At 43.9% G+C, this 18,650-nt stretch overlaps 2 protein-coding genes across 2 annotated transcripts in view; one reads left to right on the top strand and one right to left on the bottom strand.

Annotated features, from left to right (window-relative positions):
- The first annotated feature begins 1,210 nt into the window (after positions 1-1,210).
- Positions 1,211-12,578, top strand: LOC106605485 (melanocortin-2 receptor accessory protein 2A). Its single transcript, XM_045718624.2, has 3 exons — positions 1,211-1,604; positions 2,197-2,296; positions 10,918-12,578. The coding sequence occupies exons 1-3, from the start codon at positions 1,481-1,483 to the stop codon at positions 11,417-11,419; spliced, it is 726 nt and encodes a 241-aa protein (XP_045574580.2). The 5' UTR covers positions 1,211-1,480; the 3' UTR covers positions 11,420-12,578.
- A 1,100-nt stretch (positions 12,579-13,678) lies between these two features.
- Positions 13,679-18,650, bottom strand: part of LOC106605496 (centrosomal protein of 162 kDa-like) — a 43,589-nt gene continuing 38,617 nt past the window's right edge. The window contains 5 exon segments of the mRNA XM_082974936.1: positions 13,679-14,200; positions 14,309-14,408; positions 15,246-15,283; positions 16,242-16,340; positions 16,457-16,595. Of these exon segments, the coding sequence (XP_082831062.1) occupies positions 13,988-14,200; positions 14,309-14,408; positions 15,246-15,283; positions 16,242-16,340; positions 16,457-16,595 (589 nt within the window). The 3' untranslated portion in view covers positions 13,679-13,987.

Raw genomic sequence — 18,650 nt, 5'->3', positions numbered from 1 at the left:
ATTGTCATTTTTTTTGCATCTTTTACATGCACTACAATGATAGCCCTAGACCAATTTTAAAGTGATTGTTCCATTTTCAGTTCAAAACATTCAGCTTAATTAAAGTTTCGCCTAAAATGACATACCCAAATGTAACTGCCTGTAGCTCAGGCCCTGAAGCAAGGATATGCATATCCTTGATACCATTTGAAAGGAAACACTTTGAAGTTTGTGGGAATGTAGGAGAATATAACACATTAGATCTCGTAAAAGATAATACAAAGAAAAAAACAACCGTAAATTTTTTGTACCATCTTTGTAATGCAAGAGAAAGGCCAAAATGTATTATTCTAGCCCAGTTGCAATTACAATTTGTCAACTAGATGGCAGCAGTGTATGTGCAAAGTTTTAGACTGATCCAATAAACCATTGCATTTCTGTTCAAAACTGTGTATCAAGACTACCCAAATATGCCTAATTGGTTTATTAATACATTTTCAAGTTCAAAACTGTGCACACTCCTCAAACAATAGCATGGTATTATTTCACTGTAATACCTACTGTAAATTGGACAGTGCAGTTAGATTAACAAGGATTTAAGCTTTCTGCCAATATCAGATATGTCTATGTCCTGGGAAATGTTCTTGTTACATGAACGGAACACCGATCCTGAATTAATATATTCAAAAGCTCTTGCTTGTATAGTGTCTTGTGCATCAGTTCAGTTCATCTTCACTGCCTGCGGAATATTTAATCCTTAAATAAGACAATGGTGAACAAAGAGAGAATAATTAAATGTCTCTTCTGAAATCATCCCTTTTCAAGCATCCACTGATTAATTAACTGCTGAACCTTAGATGAATAATAGCCTGGATTCTGCTACTTTAATTTCACTCTGTTTTCGTGACAATAAAATAGAGTATGCTTGACCTTTGAACATGATGGCTTATTGACAGTATTCCAAAACATAGATCCAGAACATCTTTAAAGCCACTAGTGCCTTTGCATAAATATTTTCATTGATGGATTGTGATGAGATCACTCCACGTCGCAGTCCCTCTCTTCTAAAAGTGTAGGCTACATATCCTAGCTACCGCTCTCCATTTAACCGCCCTCCAACTCTTTATTGCTCTGCGCATCCTAGCCAAGCGCGCGAGTCCGAAAGCAATTCAAGATGATGTCAATGGAGAGGCGCACCCTCGTTCCGAATCCAGAGAGAGAGAGAGAGAGCGTGCAGTGTAAGCGCACAGCTGCGTGTGGTGAAGTTTAGTATACCTCAGAAATCCTCGCCTACTTCGCTAGATAAAAAAAAAAAAAGATTGCTGTGGGGGAATAAACCTGTCTCACTGCGCACGCACCGCACCAACATTGTCCAATGACTGAAGCTTGCGCATCTACTGATGACCATTACTTGAAATTGTTTGGCACAATGCGGTGTTGTATTTAACGTTCGCCTTTTTTGTTGTTTTTAGTCCGCCTGCGCTCTTGGATCTTTTTGGAGATGTCTGAGTTTAACCACTCAAATCTATCAGGCGGAAACGCTCCGGACCCGGACTACAAGTGGACATATGAATATTACGACGATGATGAGCCTGTTTCGTTCGAGGGACTCAAAGCGCACCGATGTAAGTACAGGATCTCAGTTTACAGTCCTGTGCTGCCCCTCCCCCTTTCACCCATCTTCTCTGCGTTACGCATGCATGACTTTATTGTAGAAGTGAACTGTGATTAAATCATGTGTGCATGTATTTATGCCTGAGAATTGCCATGGCTCATTGCATCACATTCATATTTGTGGCTAGAAGTTAAAGATAAGTATAGCCGATATTCTTCATAATGACAAATAGGTAGAGGGTGTGTGTGTAGTTTATGAGAGCTATAGAGAGAGAGGAGGGGGGGACCGCCTTAGAGTGTAAACCCTGCAGAGAAATATAAGCAAGTCAATGCTGAGTGTCTGAGTAAGGGGGTTCCTTGTTTAGGCCTGTATGTGTGTCAGCCTTTTAAATTACACACACAATCAATACATGTATTTTCCCTCTAGGATAACATGCACCTCACAATGTCACTTGGATCATAACACATTTTCATAGTTCTCTCTCTCCATCTCATTGTGCTTAAAATACTGTTGTTTTTGTCATTCTATAGATATAATGACCTACTATACATTGGAACTAAAACATGTATTTGACCTGTCAATCAAGTGTTGTTGTGTTGCAGACTCCATTGTGATAGGCTTCTGGGTGGGCCTGGCTGTCTTTGTCATCTTCATGTTCTTTGTCCTGACGCTTCTCACCAAGACAGGAGCTCCACATCCCGAGTGAGTCTCCTTATCAACCAGCCATCACATGTCAATCAAGTGAATTACTTAGTAACCCACCAACTTCCAGTGCCTCTTAACATGTGCACAATTATTTGCCAAGGTAGGTAAATGGCAGACAGTGTGACTGGTTCATGTTCCAAGTTTCATGGTGCTTTTCAGGACCTTGGATAGCAACCTGCTTATTAGTGGTGGTTCAGCAGCACAGACAGTTTCTTAGCATGCACAATTATTTATCACACCAGGTAAATAACATTGGCAGTGTGGCTGTTCATATTCCATGTTTTGTGGTACTTACTTTCCAGCACCATGGACAGCACCATGCGTGTTAGTGGCAGAGCCTTACACAGGCTGTGGTTAGTTCTGCTTCAGCACCACAGAGAGCGCCTGGTTCAGAGTGTCTCTTGCTTTTCCTCTCTGTAAATGCTACAATTCTCCCTCCCAGTCTCAGTGCACTCTGATGTTTGATGACTTCTTAGTAAAGGATTCTAATTATCAGCAGCCCTCTTCCCTTGTATCCATGGTTGTAGCATATGTCTAATTTACACACGTGATCTCTCTCTCTCTCTCTCTCTCTCTCTCTCTCTCTCTCTCTCTCTCTCTCTCTCTCTCTCTCGCTCTCTCTCACTCTCTGTCAGCGCCCTCTTTTTTTCATTCTATTAGCTCTGCTTCGATCCTTCTTTCTCCTTTTCAGTCATAGATCTCTCCCTTGGTGGTCCCTCCGTCTCTTCCCCCCTCCCTCAATGCCCTGTTTCTCTCCCATCCTCTGCACCTCTCTTTATCCTTTCTCTCTCCTTTTCAGTCAGAGATCTCTCCCTTGGTGGTCCCTCTATTCTGCCTCCCTCCGTGCCCTGTCTCTCTCCCATTCCCCTCATCTCTCTCTCTAGCCTCGTGCAAACAAACTGCGGTAAACTGTATGTGTTCCGGCGGAAGTCCATTCATTTCAATGGTAGGCAAGCCGCACCGCTGTAGCTCATCTGCCGGACTAGGCTGCGGTCGGTGTGCGCAGTGTGCCGCATACTTTGGATCCAACTTGTGCATTGCTTTGCTGTGCGATCTCAGGAATGGAAGCAGATTAACCACAGTAGACAGTGCAAATCTGTAGCTTTCAACTATGTGTTTATGGGATAGCAACAAGACATTTTTTGACAGGTCAATACATTTACTTGAAAAAGTACAAGATCAAAGTTTATGATGTTTATAATTTTATGCAATTATGTGGTAACGCTTCACTTAACACCTAGTGTCGTAACATGTTATTACACGGTCATAACCATGTCAATGTCAATAGAGCTGACATAACTTCTCAAGACCTGTCATAATATGGTCATAGCACTGTCATGACGCATATATTTACACCTGTTGTGACATATATTGTGTTTTTTTATGGCTGGTTATGACACCTACAGTTGAAGTCGGAAGTTTACATACACCTTAGCCAAATACATTTAAACTCAGTTTTTCACAGTTCCTGACATTTAATCCAAGTAGAAAGTCCCTGTCTTAGGTCAGTTAGGATCACCACTTTATTTTAAGAATGTGAAATGTCAGAATAATAGTAGAGAGAAGGATTTATTTCAGCTTTTATTTCTTTCATCACATTCCCAGTGGGTCAGAAGTGTACATACACTCAATTAGTATTTGGTAGCATTGCCTTTAAATTGTTTACTTGGGTCAAACATTTCGGGCAGCCTTCCACAAGCTTCCCACAATAAGTTGGGGAATTTTGGCCCATTCCTTCTGACGGAGCTGGTGTAAATGAGTCAGGTTTGTAGGCCTCCTTGCTCATACACGTTTTTTCAGTTCTGCCCACACATTTTCTATAGGGTTGAGGTCAGGGCTTTGTGATGGACACTCCAAAACCTTAACTTTGTTGTCCTTAAGCTATTTTGCCACAATTTTGGAAGTATGCTTGGGGTCATTGTCCATTTGGAAGACCCATTTGCGACCAAGATTTAACTTCCTGACTGATGTCTTGAGATGTTGCTTCAATATATCAACATACTTTTTCTGCCTCATGATGCCATCTATTTTGTGAAGTGCACCAGTCCTTCCTGCAGCAAAGCACCCCCACAACATGATGCTGCCACCCCCGTGCTTCACGGTTGGGATGGTGTTCTTCGGCTTCCAAGCCTCCCCTTTTTCCTCCAAACATAACGATTGTCACATCCTGACCAGTAAAAGGGGTTATTTGTTATTGTAGTTTGGTCAGGACGTGGCAGGGGGTTTTTGTTTTATGTGTTTCGGGGGGTTTTGGTTAATGTTCTATGTTAGTCTGTGTCTAGTTATTTTATTTCTATGTTTAGTTTATTGGGTTGACCTTCAATTGGAGGCAGCTTTTCCTCGTTGCCTCTAATTGAAGGTCCTATTTAGTAGGGGTGTTTTTTCATGGGTTTTTGTGGGTAGTTGTTCCATGTGTAGCTGAATGTCTCACAGGACTGTTTTTTTCGTCGTCATCGTTGTTGTTTTGATTAAGTGTTTTGTTTCGTTTTCTTCTCATTAAATAAAAGAAGATGAGCATACACATTCCCGCTGCGCCTTGGTCTAATCAGTACGACGATCGTGACAACGATGGTCATTATGGCCAAAAGGTTCTATTTTTGTTTCATCAGATCAGAGGGCATTTCTTCAAAAAGTATGATCTTTGTCCCCATGTGCATTTGCAAACCGTAGTCTGGCTTTTTTCTATGGCAGTTTTGGAGCAGTGGCTTCATCCTTGCTGAGCGGCCTTTCAGGTTATTTCGATATAGGACTAGTTTTACTGTGGATATAGATACTTTTGTACCTGTTTCCTCCAGCATCTTCACAAGGTGCTTTGCTGTTGTTCCGGGATGATTTGCACTTTTCGCAAGTACTTTCATCTCTAGGAGACAGAACGTGTCTCCTTCCTGAGCGGTATGACTGCTGCGTGGTCCCATTGTGTTTATACTAGCATATTATTGTTTTTACAGATGAACGTGGTACCTTCAGGCGTTTAGAAATTGCTCTCAAGGATGAACCAGACTTGTGGAGGTCTACAATTATTTTTCTGTGGTCTTGGCTGATTTCTTTTGATTTTCCCATGATGTCAAGCAAAGAGGCACTGAGTTTGAAGGTAGGCCTTGAAATACATCCACAGGTACACCTCCAATTGACTCAAATGATGTCAATTACCCTATCAGAAGCTTCTAAAGCCATGACATAATTTTCTGGAATTTTCCAAGCTGTTTAAGGGCACAGTCAACTTAGTGTATGTAAACTTCTGACCCACTGGAATTGTGATACAGTGAATTATAAGTCTTATAATCTGTCTGTAAACAATTGTTGGAAAAATTGCTGGTGTCAAACACAAGTAGATGTCCTAACCAACTTGCCAAAACTATAGTTTAACAAGAAATGTGTGGAGTGGTTGAGAAATGAGTTTTAATGACTCCAACCTACGTGTATGTAAACTTCCGACTTCAACTGTACAGAAGAGTGTGAAAACCTACATTTATTCAAATGTTTTATTCCATGCCAAAAAGTTTCAGTTTATTTGAAAGTTTCTCTTAAATCCTTTTTTTGTTGAAATGAATTCTTTACAGTCATATTTTTTTCATCATTTTAAATAACTTGTAGCAAATAAATGTCATGACAAAGTCAAGAAGCATTATGACCATAATCATATAAGCCAGATAAGACTATCACGTACATGCCCTTATATCAGTCATCAGTCAAAAAGAGGGTGTCTGGTTTTGCTCCTGAAATCTGCTCCTGACTTCATCCCGTCATTAACAGATCATTGGGGTAGGTCCATGTCTGACATCAATGTGTGTGCAATTACAATGATAATTTAACAACGTTAATAAAGAAATATATATATATATACAGTACCAGTCAAAAGTGTGGACACACCTACACATTCAAGAGTTTCTCTTTATTTTTACTATTTTCTACATTGTAGAATAATAGTGAAGACATCAAAACTATGAAATAACACATGGAATCATGTAGTAACCAAAAAAGTGTTAAACAAATCCACATATTTTATATTTGAGATTCTTCAAAGTAGCCACCCTATGCCTTGATGACAGCTTTGCACACTCTTGGCATTCTCTCAACCAGCTTCATGAGGTAATCACCTGGAATGCATTTCAATTAATAGGTATGCCTTGTTAAAAGTTCATTTGTGTAATTGCTTTCCTTCTTAATGTGTTTGAGCCAATCAGTTGTGTTGTGACAAGGTAGGGGTGGTATACAGAAGATAGCTCTATTTGGTTAAAGACCTAGTCCATACTATGGCAAGAACAGCTGAAATAAGCAAAGAGAAACAGCAATCCGGAATATTTCACGAACTTTGAAAGTTTCTTCAAGTGCAGTCGCAAATACCATCAAGCGCTATGATGAAACTGGCTGTAATGAGGACCGACACAGGAAAGGAAGACCCAGAGTTACCTCTGCTGCAGAGGATAAGTTCATTAGAGTTAACTGCACCTAAGTAACAGACACATCTCAACATCCCACTGTTAAGAGGAGACTGCGTGAATCAGGCCTTCATGGTCAAATTGCTGCAAAGAAACCACTACTAAAGGACATCAATAATAAGAAGAGACTTGCTTGGGCCAAGAAACATGAGCAATGGACATTAGACTGGGGGAAATCTGTCCTTTGGTTTGATGAGTCCAAATTTGAGATTTTTGGTCTTTGTGAGACGCGGAGTATGTGCACGGATGATCTTCGCATGTGTGGTTCCCATCGTGAAGCATGGAGGAGGAGGTGTGATGGGGTGGGGGTGCTTTACTGGTGACACTGTCAGTGATTTATTTAGAATTCAAGGCATACTTAACCAGCAGGTCTACCACAGCATTCTGCAGCGATACTCCATCCCATCTGGTCTGTGCTTAGTGGGTATATCATTTGTTTTTCAACAGGACAATGACCCAACACACACCTTTAGGCTGTGTAATGGCTATTTGATGAAGAAGGAGAGTGATGGAGTGCTGTATCAGATCACCTGGCCTCCACAATCACCCAACCTCAACCAAATTGAGATGGTTTGGGATGTGTTGGAGTGCAGAGTGAAGGACAAGCAGCCAACAAGTGCTCAGCATTTGTTGGAACTCATGCAAGACTCTTGTAAAAGCATTCCAGGTGAAGCTGGTTGAGAGAATGCCAAGAGTGTGCAAAGCTGTCATCAAGGCAAAGGGTGGCTACTTTAAAGAATCTCAAATGTAAATATATTTTGATTTGTTTAACACTTTTTTGGTTACTACATGATTCCATATGTGTTATTTCAAAGTTTTGATATCTTCACTATTATTCTACAATGTAAAAATAAAGAAAATCCCTTGAATGAGTACATCTGTCCAAACTTTTGACTGGTACTGTTCTGTATATATAACATTGACACTGTTGACAAGTAGGATATGGTGTAATGGAATGTTTTGCTTTGTGTGGTAGGTTTTGTGGGTTTTGACACTCTTATGTAGGTGTCATAACCAGCCATAAAATAACACAATATACATCACAACCGGTCTATATATATTTTATTATGACAGTGTTATGATCATATTATAATAGGTTATGACAAGTTATGTCAGCTGTTATTACATTTTATGACATGGTTATGGCCGTGTCATAACCTGTTATGACGGTGGGTGTGAAGTAAAGTGTAACCAATTATGTTTTATGTATCATATATTGCTATTGGTGATTTTGTTTATAATAAAGTAGTGGGTGTAGCCTGTTGTTACACACACCTGGCATGTGGCTGGAAGATAATTCATAACACTTCCATGTTGTGTGATTCTGATTGTGGTTATGCCGTGCATAGATTGCAACAATTGCATAGAAATAATCGTACGCCAATGTAATGATGCAGTCTGTTTGCATGCGGTGTCTGAGTTCTCTTTCTCTTGGAGCTTCATCCCCTCTCTCTCTACCACTCTCCTTTCTCAACTCTATCTAAGCTGACTATTTCTTTAAGCTCAGTTTTCCCCTGTGAACGTTTTATGTTGCTCTCTGAACCTCCCTTATCCCTGTGACTGTGTGTGGCAGCTGCCACGGCTCTCTCATTAGCTGTCAGAGAGCTGTGCCCCTGAGTCTGTATGTATCTGTTCTTCTGGAGTGGATCTCTGCCAGGCTCGGCTGAGGCTCAGCTCTGGGATCCCTTGCAGACAAACCTCACTGCCTTTCCGACAGACCTCACTGGCTTCCAGACAGACCTCACTGGCTTCCAGACAGACCTCACTGGCTTCCAGACAGACCTCACTGGCTTCCAGACAGACCTCACTGGCTTCCAGACAGACCTCACTGGCTTCCAGACAGACCTCACTGGCTTCCAGACAGACCTCACTGGCTTCCAGACAGACCTCACTGGCATCCAGACCTCACTGGCTTCCAGACAGACCTCACTGGCTTCCAGACAGACCTCACTGGCTTCCAGACCTCACTGGCATCCAGACAGACCTCACTGGCTTCCAGACAGACCTCACTGGCTTCCAGACAGACCTCACTGGCTTCCAGACAGACCTCACTGGCTTCCAGACAGACCTCACTGGCTTCCAGACAGACCTCACTGGCTTCCAGACAGACCTCACTGGCTTCCAGACCTCACTGGCATCCAGACAGACCTCACTGGCTTCCAGACAGACCTCACTGGCTTCCAGACAGACCTCACTGGCTTCCAGACAGACCTCACTGGCTTCCAGACCTCACTGCCTTCCAGACAGACCTCACTGCCTTCCAGACAGACCTCACTGCCTTCCAGACAGACCTCACTGGCTTGCTGATGAAAACAATCAGCCTGCAGGGACCGGTGACTGACCAGCATGCTGCTCTACCTTGATACTTCCCAGGCTCTATCTATTGCAGGACCACAGCACAGCAAGCAGGCTGGCAGTTAATGCATTTAATGTGACCAACTAGTTAAGGCTGGAAGTCTGTTTCTGTGTGTGTGACTATAACAACAAATGAAAGACTGAGTGATAACCATCAGTCTCCCTCTAAGTCTTGCATTTCCAATTGTAGCCCTCTGTGTGTGTGTGTGTGTGTGTGTGTGTGTGTGTGTGTGTGTGTGTGTGTGTGTGTGTGTGTGTGTGTGTGTGTGTGTGTGTGTGTGTGTGTGTGTGTGTGTGTGTGTGTGTGTGTGTGTGTGTGTGTGTGTGTGTGTGTGTGTGTGTGTGTGTGTGCGCGTGCGTGCGTGCATGGGTGTGCTGAGAACACATCAGGCTTCTCTTCTTTATGGCTACATTTAGACAGGCATCCCAATTCTGATTTTATTTTCACAAATTGGTCGTTTTATCATTTAGATCAGCTCTGAATATGATCTGATGTGAAAAGATCTGATAGGATTGGTCAAAAGACCAATAACTGGGGCAAAACTTGAATTGGACAGCCTGTCTAAACACAGCCTATTAGGCCCTAAGTGAATGTGAGAGCTGATGAGTGCTGGCTGCTGAGTAGAGGAGCAAGTTGTCTTGCTGTGTTCAGTAATGGAGGTCAGAGGGCCTCAAGAGGCCCCACCAGGGCCAAGCCTGTTAACCTCCCAGGTCTGCTGATCACAGCGCTCCACTACTCTAGTCCAACGCTATGACATCCATTTACTCAGCGTTCTCTCTTCCTCCCTCTCTCTTCCTCTCTCGCTCTCTGCCTGCTTTAATGCAGCTATATACTGAGCTGAGCTAAAGCCAAAAAACAAAGACACCTGCTAAGAGGATAGAAATATGGTGTTGAGCCAATATACACGAGTGCCAATATACACAGAATTAGCGCACGGACACGCAACACACAGCTCTTTCTAAACATGCATTGATTATTCAATCGAAAGACTTGTTTGTTTGAGCATGAATGAAGAGTCATACTCCGCAAAAGGGAATACATGATACCCTCTCTTACCTACCATCCATGTCTCTTTCTTCCCTCTCTATGTCCTCTCTTACCTACCATGCATGTCTCTTTCTTCCCTCTCCCTGTCCTCTCTTACCTACCATGCATGTCTCTTTCTTCCCTCTCCCTGTCCTCTCTTACCTACCATGCATGTCTCTTTCTTCCCTCTCCGTCCTCTCTTACCTACCATGCATGTTTCTTTCTTCCCTCTCCCTGTCCTCTCTTACCTACCATGCATGTCTCTTTCTTCCCTCTCCGTCCTCTCTTACCTACCATGCATGTCTCTTTCTTCCCTCTCCCTGTCCTCTCTTACCTACCATGCATGTCTCTTTCTTCCCTATCCCTGTCCTCTCTTACCTACCATCCATGTCTCTTTCTTCCCTCTCCGTCCTCTCTTACCTACCATCCATGTCTCTTTCTTCCCTCCCCGTCCTCCCTTACATAACATCCATGTCTCTTTCTTCCCTCTCCCTGTCCTTTCTTCCCTCTCCCTGTCCGCTTTTATCTAACGTCCATGTCTCATTCTTCCCTCTCCCTGTCCTCTCTTACCTACCATCCATGTCTCTTTCTTCCCTCCCCGTCCTCCTTTACATAACATCCATGTCTTTCTTCCCTCCCCCTGTCCTCCCTCACATAACATCTATGTCTCTTTCTTCTCTCTCCCTGTCCTCCCTGATTCTGATTAAGGCAGTTTATGTTTTTCACTTTTAATTGTGAGGTAGTCACACCTATTTCTCTTCTAATTCACTCCTGGTCCTCAACTGTCCCCCGTCTAGAGGAGCTGAGCCCTATAAGAAGCGTGTTCGTCTGACCAGCTGTGTGGAAGACCTCCGCCCCCCTGCAGACCCTGACCACCGGCCCTGCCTCCATCGCCCCTTACTGGACTCCTCTCTCAGCCGCTCCCTCTTCCACTGCTACATCAATGAGGAACAGGCCCAGGAGGGGTCCAGGCCTAGAGCTGGCGCACGAGTTGTGGGAGCACCCAGAGGAGGGCTTGTCCAGGGGCCGGGGCGAGGCAGGTCAGGCAGCCCAGAGGAGGGGGTGGTGGTGGGGATGGAAGTAGGTGTCAGCCGTGCCCTGCAAGGGGCTGCCATGTTGGGGGGGAACCGGACTGACCACAGAGAGGCAATGTCCCTGTCCCACTTCAACATCCCTAACGTTGTGAACTCCGAGCACTGCTCCGCCCTGGGGGCGGACGATCTGCTGCTGGGGGAGCCACCAATCATCATGGCGGGGGAGTGTCATTGGTCCCACAGCGCACATCACATGATGGACTAAGGTCCTCTCTACTTCCTGGGGTGCCGCCAGTCATCCTGGAGGGGTAGTGTCGTTCCAATGGGGTCCTTCACACGATTGACTGGGGGAACCATCAATCATCCTAGAGGGTGAGTGTCATCGGCCACGTAGTGCCCTTCAGAAGACGGACTGTCCTGCCCATCACACAATAGACTAGGGTCCTGCTTACTTCTCACACCCACCTCCGTTAGGACATTATAGATAATTATGAGGACATCACAGGACTCATCAGCCTTATATAGAGTTGTGTCAAGGTCCTAATCTAACATTCTGTGTTGTGCCAGTCATGTACAGTGCAAGCTCTCCTAATTAGGCTGTGGTTCCAGCTTCTCACACCACCTCCATTGTGAGGACATTCTGGATTATTCTGGATCCTCCTACAGTAACTGTACCTCCTGACATTTTCATTCTGTTCAGATTTGGTTCAGGCTAAATTACTGTCCAGTCAAAATATAAACATTTAAATGTTAGTTATCAGAGTTAAATATACCTATGTGATATGAGCTATTTTTCTAATCTTTATGTCAACAAGGTTGCCCACGCAGAGCCAGAACTTGTGATGTCACATCTCAACGCTAAACTGGAAGTCCAGCTTCATCAAGTTGATTTGAATGTTTTTTTATTTAACTAGGCAAGTCAGTTAAGAACAAATTCTAATTTTCAATGACGGCCTACCACGGCCAAATCCTCCCCTAACCCGGACGATGCTGGGCCAATTGTGCGCCAACCTATGGGACCCCCGATAACGGCCTGTTGTGATACATCCCAGAATTGAACCCGGGTCTGTAGTGATGCAGTACCTTAGACCGCTGCGCCACTCAGTCTCCCCGTATAGTGGTGGAGGCCTTGCAGAAATCAGTTAAGGGGATGGAGACAACAGAAGAGGCAAGGAGAATTTGATACAATAACCAAAAAGTACCAGAAAGGCAAGACTCTTCTTTTGGGTTTTCAATTCAACAGCAGTCTGAATGTTGTCCTTGTTCAGTACTAATTGTAGCACATCTGTTAATCACTATAAACTGTTATATACCTTACCTTTTATATACCATGTGTTGCTCCTGTCAATGCTTTACATACATGTCAAGTTCTCATCTGCCAAGTCTATAGAAGGTTGTGACTAAATAAATCTATTTAAACGGCAGCTGATTGTGTTCATTATATAACCATTTCAAAGTACCTTGGAACCATGAAATAGAGTAAAGTTCTCTAATTCTGAAGATAAGTGATGAATTGTTTCACTATTATCGGTTTTACAGGATTTTAAGACGTCCTCCAGCAATTTGTTTTTAATTTTCCCTTTTGAAAAGCGATATCCCAAGTAAAAATAGTACACACTAAAATACATTGACCAAAATAGTGTTTTTTTAGACAGGAGTATTGCATTCAAGGAGTTGGTTTGATGTGACGTCATCAGTCTCCCCCTTGCTTGAGAAAACATTGAGTAGCAATAGAGAACAAAAGAGGAAAGGCCAAACCCCCCATTTGTGCTATGTAATGACTACCTGGACCACCTATTGCGATGTGCCTTTTTTAAAGTAAATTAGTTGAAAAGGAGACTTGAGTAGAACTTTAAAATCCCTGCTGTGTTTGATGCAGTTTCCTTTACAATCCTCTAATTCTAAGGATTAGACCAGAGAAGAACAAACCTAATATTATTATTGTGACACCTGGGCTGGGTTTACAGGAGACACCTGGGCTGGGTTTACAGGAGACACCTGGGCTGGGTTTACAGGAGACACCTGGGCTGGGTTTACAGGAGACACCTGGGCTGGGTTTAAAGGAGACACCTGGGCTGGGTTTACAGGAGACACCTGGGCTGGGTTTACAGGAGACACCTGGGCTGGGTTTACAGGAGACACCTGGGCTGGGTTTACAGGAGACACCTGGGCTGGGTTTACAGGAGACACCTGGGCTGGGTTTACAAAATGCTTCACTGCCATGAATAAAAATCTGTCGTTCTGCCCCTGAACAAGGCAGTTAACCCACTGTTCCCCGGTAGGCCGTCATTGTAAATAAGAATTTCTTTTTAACTGACTTGCCTGGTTAAATAAAAAATAATACATGTTAATAATACATATTTGATGATATGCTAATGTGTAGCAACAACCCACAACTGGAGTCAACAGCAACAATCATCTTGGGGATAATTTCAAAATGTATGAATTTGAATAATTAGTTAGTCACCTTTCAGATGTTTCATCTTTGTGAACACACGTTACAAATTCAAAACACACACAGGAAAAAATTATACAAAACGTCCTTTATTTTTCTAACATGCATTGAATAACTTAAAATAAATTCCAATGATCAAGTATAAAAATACAAATCTACAAAAATAAATAACCTGATTGTTCAGCACAATGATGGGTTCGCCTAAAGGTTGTATGAATTGCTTCCAAATCTGCCCTCTCCTCGTCTTCTCCCCTTTATCTGCACTGAATAAAAAAATACTTAACTGAAAAAGTGGAAGCTCATCGTTAGGCTGGCTTTTGCCTGGTCAAGGTGAGGACAGATTTGTAAGTAATTAGAAAGAGCCTATGTCCCAGTGTTTCAGGTCCTCCAGCTGAAGGGTACAGCAGAAGCCCGGTCCGGAGCAGGGATAACCAGTCCCTGTCTCTGAAGTTCTCTCAAGACGTCCAGGATAGAGTCCAGTTCCAGAAGGAAGACCTCCAGCTCCTGGGTCTTTCCCTGAGCCAGCCTCCTCCAACGCTCCACCTCAGACTGCTGCTCAGCCTCCACCACCAGCCGAGTCTGACCTATCACCTGCAGGATGGCACCGTGGGCATATGTGTTATTCAGTGTTCTTTCTGTGGGTGGTGTGTGTATTTACCTGCAGCAGCTCTTTCTTCCTCTCTCTGTGTGTGTGTTCACCTGCTGGAGCTCTTTCTCCCTCTGAGTGTGTCGTAGCTCCATGCTGTGGATCTTTCTCTCCAGGCTAGTGAAGTGTCTGAGCTCTGGGCTGTGGATCTTTCTCTCCAGGCTAGTGAAGTGTCTGAGCTCTGGATCTTTCTCTCCAGGCTAGTGAAGTGTCTGAGCTCTGGATCTTTCTCTCCAGGCTAGTGAAGTGTCTGAGCTCTGGATCTTTCTCTCCAGGCTAGTGAAGTGTCTGAGCTCTGGATCTTTCTCTCCAGGCTAGTGAAGTGTCTGAGCTCTGGGCTGTGGATCTTTCTCTCCAGGCTAGTGAAGTGTCTGAGCTCTGGATCTTTCTCTCCAGGCTAGTGAAGTGTCTGAGCTCTGGATCTTTCTCTCCAGGCTAGTGAAGTGTCTGAGCTCTGGATCTTTCTCTCCAGGCTAGTGAAGTGTCTGAGCTCTGGATCTTTCTCTCCAGGCTAGTGAAGTGTCTGAGCTCTGGATCTTTCTCTCCAGGCTAGTGAAGTGTCTGAGCTCTGGATCTTTCTCTCCAGGCTAGTGAAGTGTCTGAGCTCTGGATCTTTCTCTCCAGGCTAGTGAAGTGTCTGAGCTCTGGATCTTTCTCTCCAGGCTAGTGAAGTGTCTGAGCTCTGGATCTTTCTCTCCAGGCTAGTGAAGTGTCTGAGCTCTGGGCTGTGGATCTTTCTCTCCAGGCTAGTGAAGTGTCTGAGCTCTGGGCTGTGGATCTTTCTCTCCAGGCTAGTGAAGTGTCTGAGCTCTGGGCTGTGGATCTTTCTCTCCAGGCTAGTGAAGTGTCTGAGCTCTGGGCTGTGGATCTTTCTCTCCAGGCTAGTGAAGTGTCTGAGCTCTGGGCTGTGGATCTTTCTCTCCAGGCTAGTGAAGTGTCTGAGCTGTGGATCTTTCTCTCCAGGCTAGTGAAGTGTCTGAGCTCTGGCACTCCTTGGCCTGCTTCAGCTCCTCCAACAGCCTTGTCAGCTAAACAGAGCGTTAAAGAGATGAAGCAAGCATTAATGTTGAGCTTTCCCCAGGAAATACAGTCCGGTCCGGATAATAAAGCCATGACTACATAGAGCCATGACTGCATGAAACTCTATTCCACATCAAGTAACTCATGCAAGCAGTAATAAAGCATTCTTAACAACACTATCAACAAGGCAGGTCCTACAGGCCCTAGTTTTGTCACACCTTGACTACTGTTCAATCGTGTGGTCAGGTGCAACCAAAAAGGACTTAGGAAAATTACACTTGGCTCAGAACAGGGCAGCACGGCTGGCCCTTGGATGTACACAGAGAGCTAATATTAATAATATGCATGTCAATCTCTCCTGGCCGAAAGTGGAGGAGAGCTTGACTTCATCACTGCTTGTATTTATGAGAGGTATTGACATGTTGAACGCACCGAGCTGTCTGTTTGAACTGCTGAACTCGGACACCCCATGCATACCCCACAAGACATGCCACAAGAGGTCTCTTCACAGTCCCCAAGTCCAGAACAGACTATGGGAGGCGCACAGTACTACATAGAGCCATGACTGCATGGAACTCTATTCCACATCAAGTAACTCATGCAAGCAGTAAAATTAGATTCAAAAAATAAAAATAAAAACCTTATGGAACAGCGGGGATTGTGAAGCATCACAAACATTGGCAGACATACATACACATGGATTTAGTACTGTAGATATGTGGTAGTGGTGGAGTAGGGGCCTGAGGGCACACAGGGTGTTGTGAAATCTGTGAATATATTGTAATGTTTGAAAATTGTATTAACTGCCTTAATTTTGCTGAACACCAGGAAGAGTAGCTGCTGGGGATCCATAATAAATACCAAATACCTTGTGTTGTTTCCTTGCAATGACACTTCAAGTACTAGTGTGTTGATGAAGTTGTGAATGTGTGACAGGACAATACATGTTATCTGAATCCCAAGTACCTGGTTCTGTAGGGTGTCCTCCCTCAGCTTGGACCCAGCCAGAGCATCCCTGGTCCCCTGCAGTTCCTTCACCTCGTCACGCAAATGCTGCACCATGATCTGAAGGTTCATAAAAACACACAAACCCGTTTATCCTGTTGATACGTTATACCTGGAACAACTCCACCACCAATAACTTTCAGTTCACATGTGATTTGTCCATTGTGAGCCTTTACCTCCTGCGTGGTCACCTGATTGGTCAGTTCGGCCACTTTAGAGGAGTGGGTGAGGGCGTGGCCGGTAAGCAGGCGCTCCAGCTCCCTCTGATGGTCAGCCCTGAGAGAGGACACCTGCTCTGCTGAATGCTGCTGTACCCTGCAGGACAGGTAGATGCAGCACCATGAATCAGCTAGCATCCTCTAACCCAGCGCTCCAGAGGGGTAACTACGATGTTAGCTAGATTTACACAGGGTTTTCTAAAGCTAGCCAGCTTCAGCTAGCTTCACATTCCAGTTCAGGCTTCATCCGTGACGGTGGATATTGTTCGTCCGCCTGCCGCCAACTCTAGCAGGCTTGTAACTGTATATGCATGTCGCACGTGGCTAGCCAAACGCTGAACTCTTCATTGAGACAATGCTGAAACATCAATCCATGGGCGAGTCAGTGCCACATTTTTCATTTACGCAGAGATCAAAATGAAAGAATTCATCAGGATATGGTGTAAAACAGGGTTTTAGAAGGGTGCTACTAATTACCCCAAACAGGTACCCAAAACAACCCAGATGATCAGTTCAGGTTTCGATGTCATTAATGGCTTGGTCGACTGTGTATTTTGGTGACGCTGATTAGATTTCATATGGTGAGGTCATGAAACAGCCAGGCCAAGCTGCTACCAAACCTCTGCTGCCCTTCCCCATTTAACACAACACGAGACAACTGGTTTCATATTCACTACGACCTACAAACAGTAACACACACTCACTTTCCCGTTGAACTCATCTTTTTCTCAAATCCACAGGACATAAAAAAAACATAGGAGGTAAGATGGATATAGATTGAGACATGACATGTAGTATTTACATATTTTAGTATAGACTTTTCATATTAATTTGAAAATCCTGCTCTTCTCAGAAGATTTCTCACAAAAACAAGCATCTCTCTAAAATGTCAACAGAGCACTGAGCAGATACTAAGCTTTTTATTTTCAAAGCCTTTTAATTCAGCTTGTGTAATGCTAGTTTTGTGACCCGCGGAAACGATTATCCTCCTTCAATGAGATTACCTGTGATTAGTATGTAGATCAGTGTGTCCTGTCTGTTGACGCATACAGATGTTGGTACAAGGTGCTGCCAACACCAGATGGCCAGGGACGCTGTCTGCGTTCCGAATGGCAACCTATTCCCTTTAATGTGCACCGCTTTTGACCAGAGCTGTTTTAGGCACTTTTGGGTACTTATGGGGTGATTAGTAGGACCCTTTTAGAAGTGTCTTCTTTATTTTATTATTTATCGTTAATGCTGTCTTTGGTGTGCTTATCAATGCATGAGCACCTTTTTCCCCACTCCTATTGATAAAACTGGCTTCTTGCATGTTCAAGCCCGTCTCAAAATACAACACTGCCCCTTTAAGGCTCTCCTGGACGCATCACCGGGGGCAGGACACCTACAGCACCCGATGTCACAGGAAGGCCAAAAAGATCATCAAGGACATCAACCACCCGAGTCACTGCCTGTTCACCCTGCTACCATCCAGAAGGCGAGGACAGTACAGGTGCACCAAAGTTGGGACCGAGAGACTGAAAAATAGCATCTATCTCAAGGCCATCAGACTGTTAAACAGCCATCACTAGCACAGAGAGGCTGCTGCCTACATACAGACTTGAAATCATTGGCCACTTTAATAAATGGAACACTAGTCACTTTAATGTTGTTTACATATCTTGCATTACTCATCTGATATGTACAGTTGTGGCCAAAAGTTGAGAATTACACAAATATTATTTTTCACAGTCTGCTGCCTCAGTTTGTATAATGTCAATTTGCATATACTCCAGAATGTTATGAAGAGTGATCAGATGAATTGCAATTAATTGCAAAGTCCCGCTTTGCCATGCAAATGAACAGAATCCCCCAAAAAACATTTCCACTGCATTTCAGCCCTGCCACTAAAGGACCAGCTGACATCATGTCAGTGATTCTCTCGTTAACCTGTTTAGGATAGGGGGCAGTATTTTCACGGCCGGATAAAAAAAACGTACCCGATTTAATCTGGTTATTACTCCTGCCCAGAAACTAGAATATGCATATAATTGTTTGATTTGGATAGAAAACACCCTAAAGTTTCTAAAACTGTTTGAATGGTGTCTGTGAGTATAACAGAACTCATATGGCAGGCCAAAACCTGAGAAGATTCCATACAGGAAGTGCCCTC

The sequence above is a fragment of the Salmo salar genome, chromosome 05, assembly GCF_965601325.2.
Source record: "Salmo salar chromosome 05, fSalSal1, whole genome shotgun sequence".
Taxonomy (NCBI): Eukaryota; Metazoa; Chordata; class Actinopteri; order Salmoniformes; family Salmonidae; genus Salmo; species Salmo salar.
This window is presented reverse-complemented; position numbering and strand designations above follow the sequence as displayed.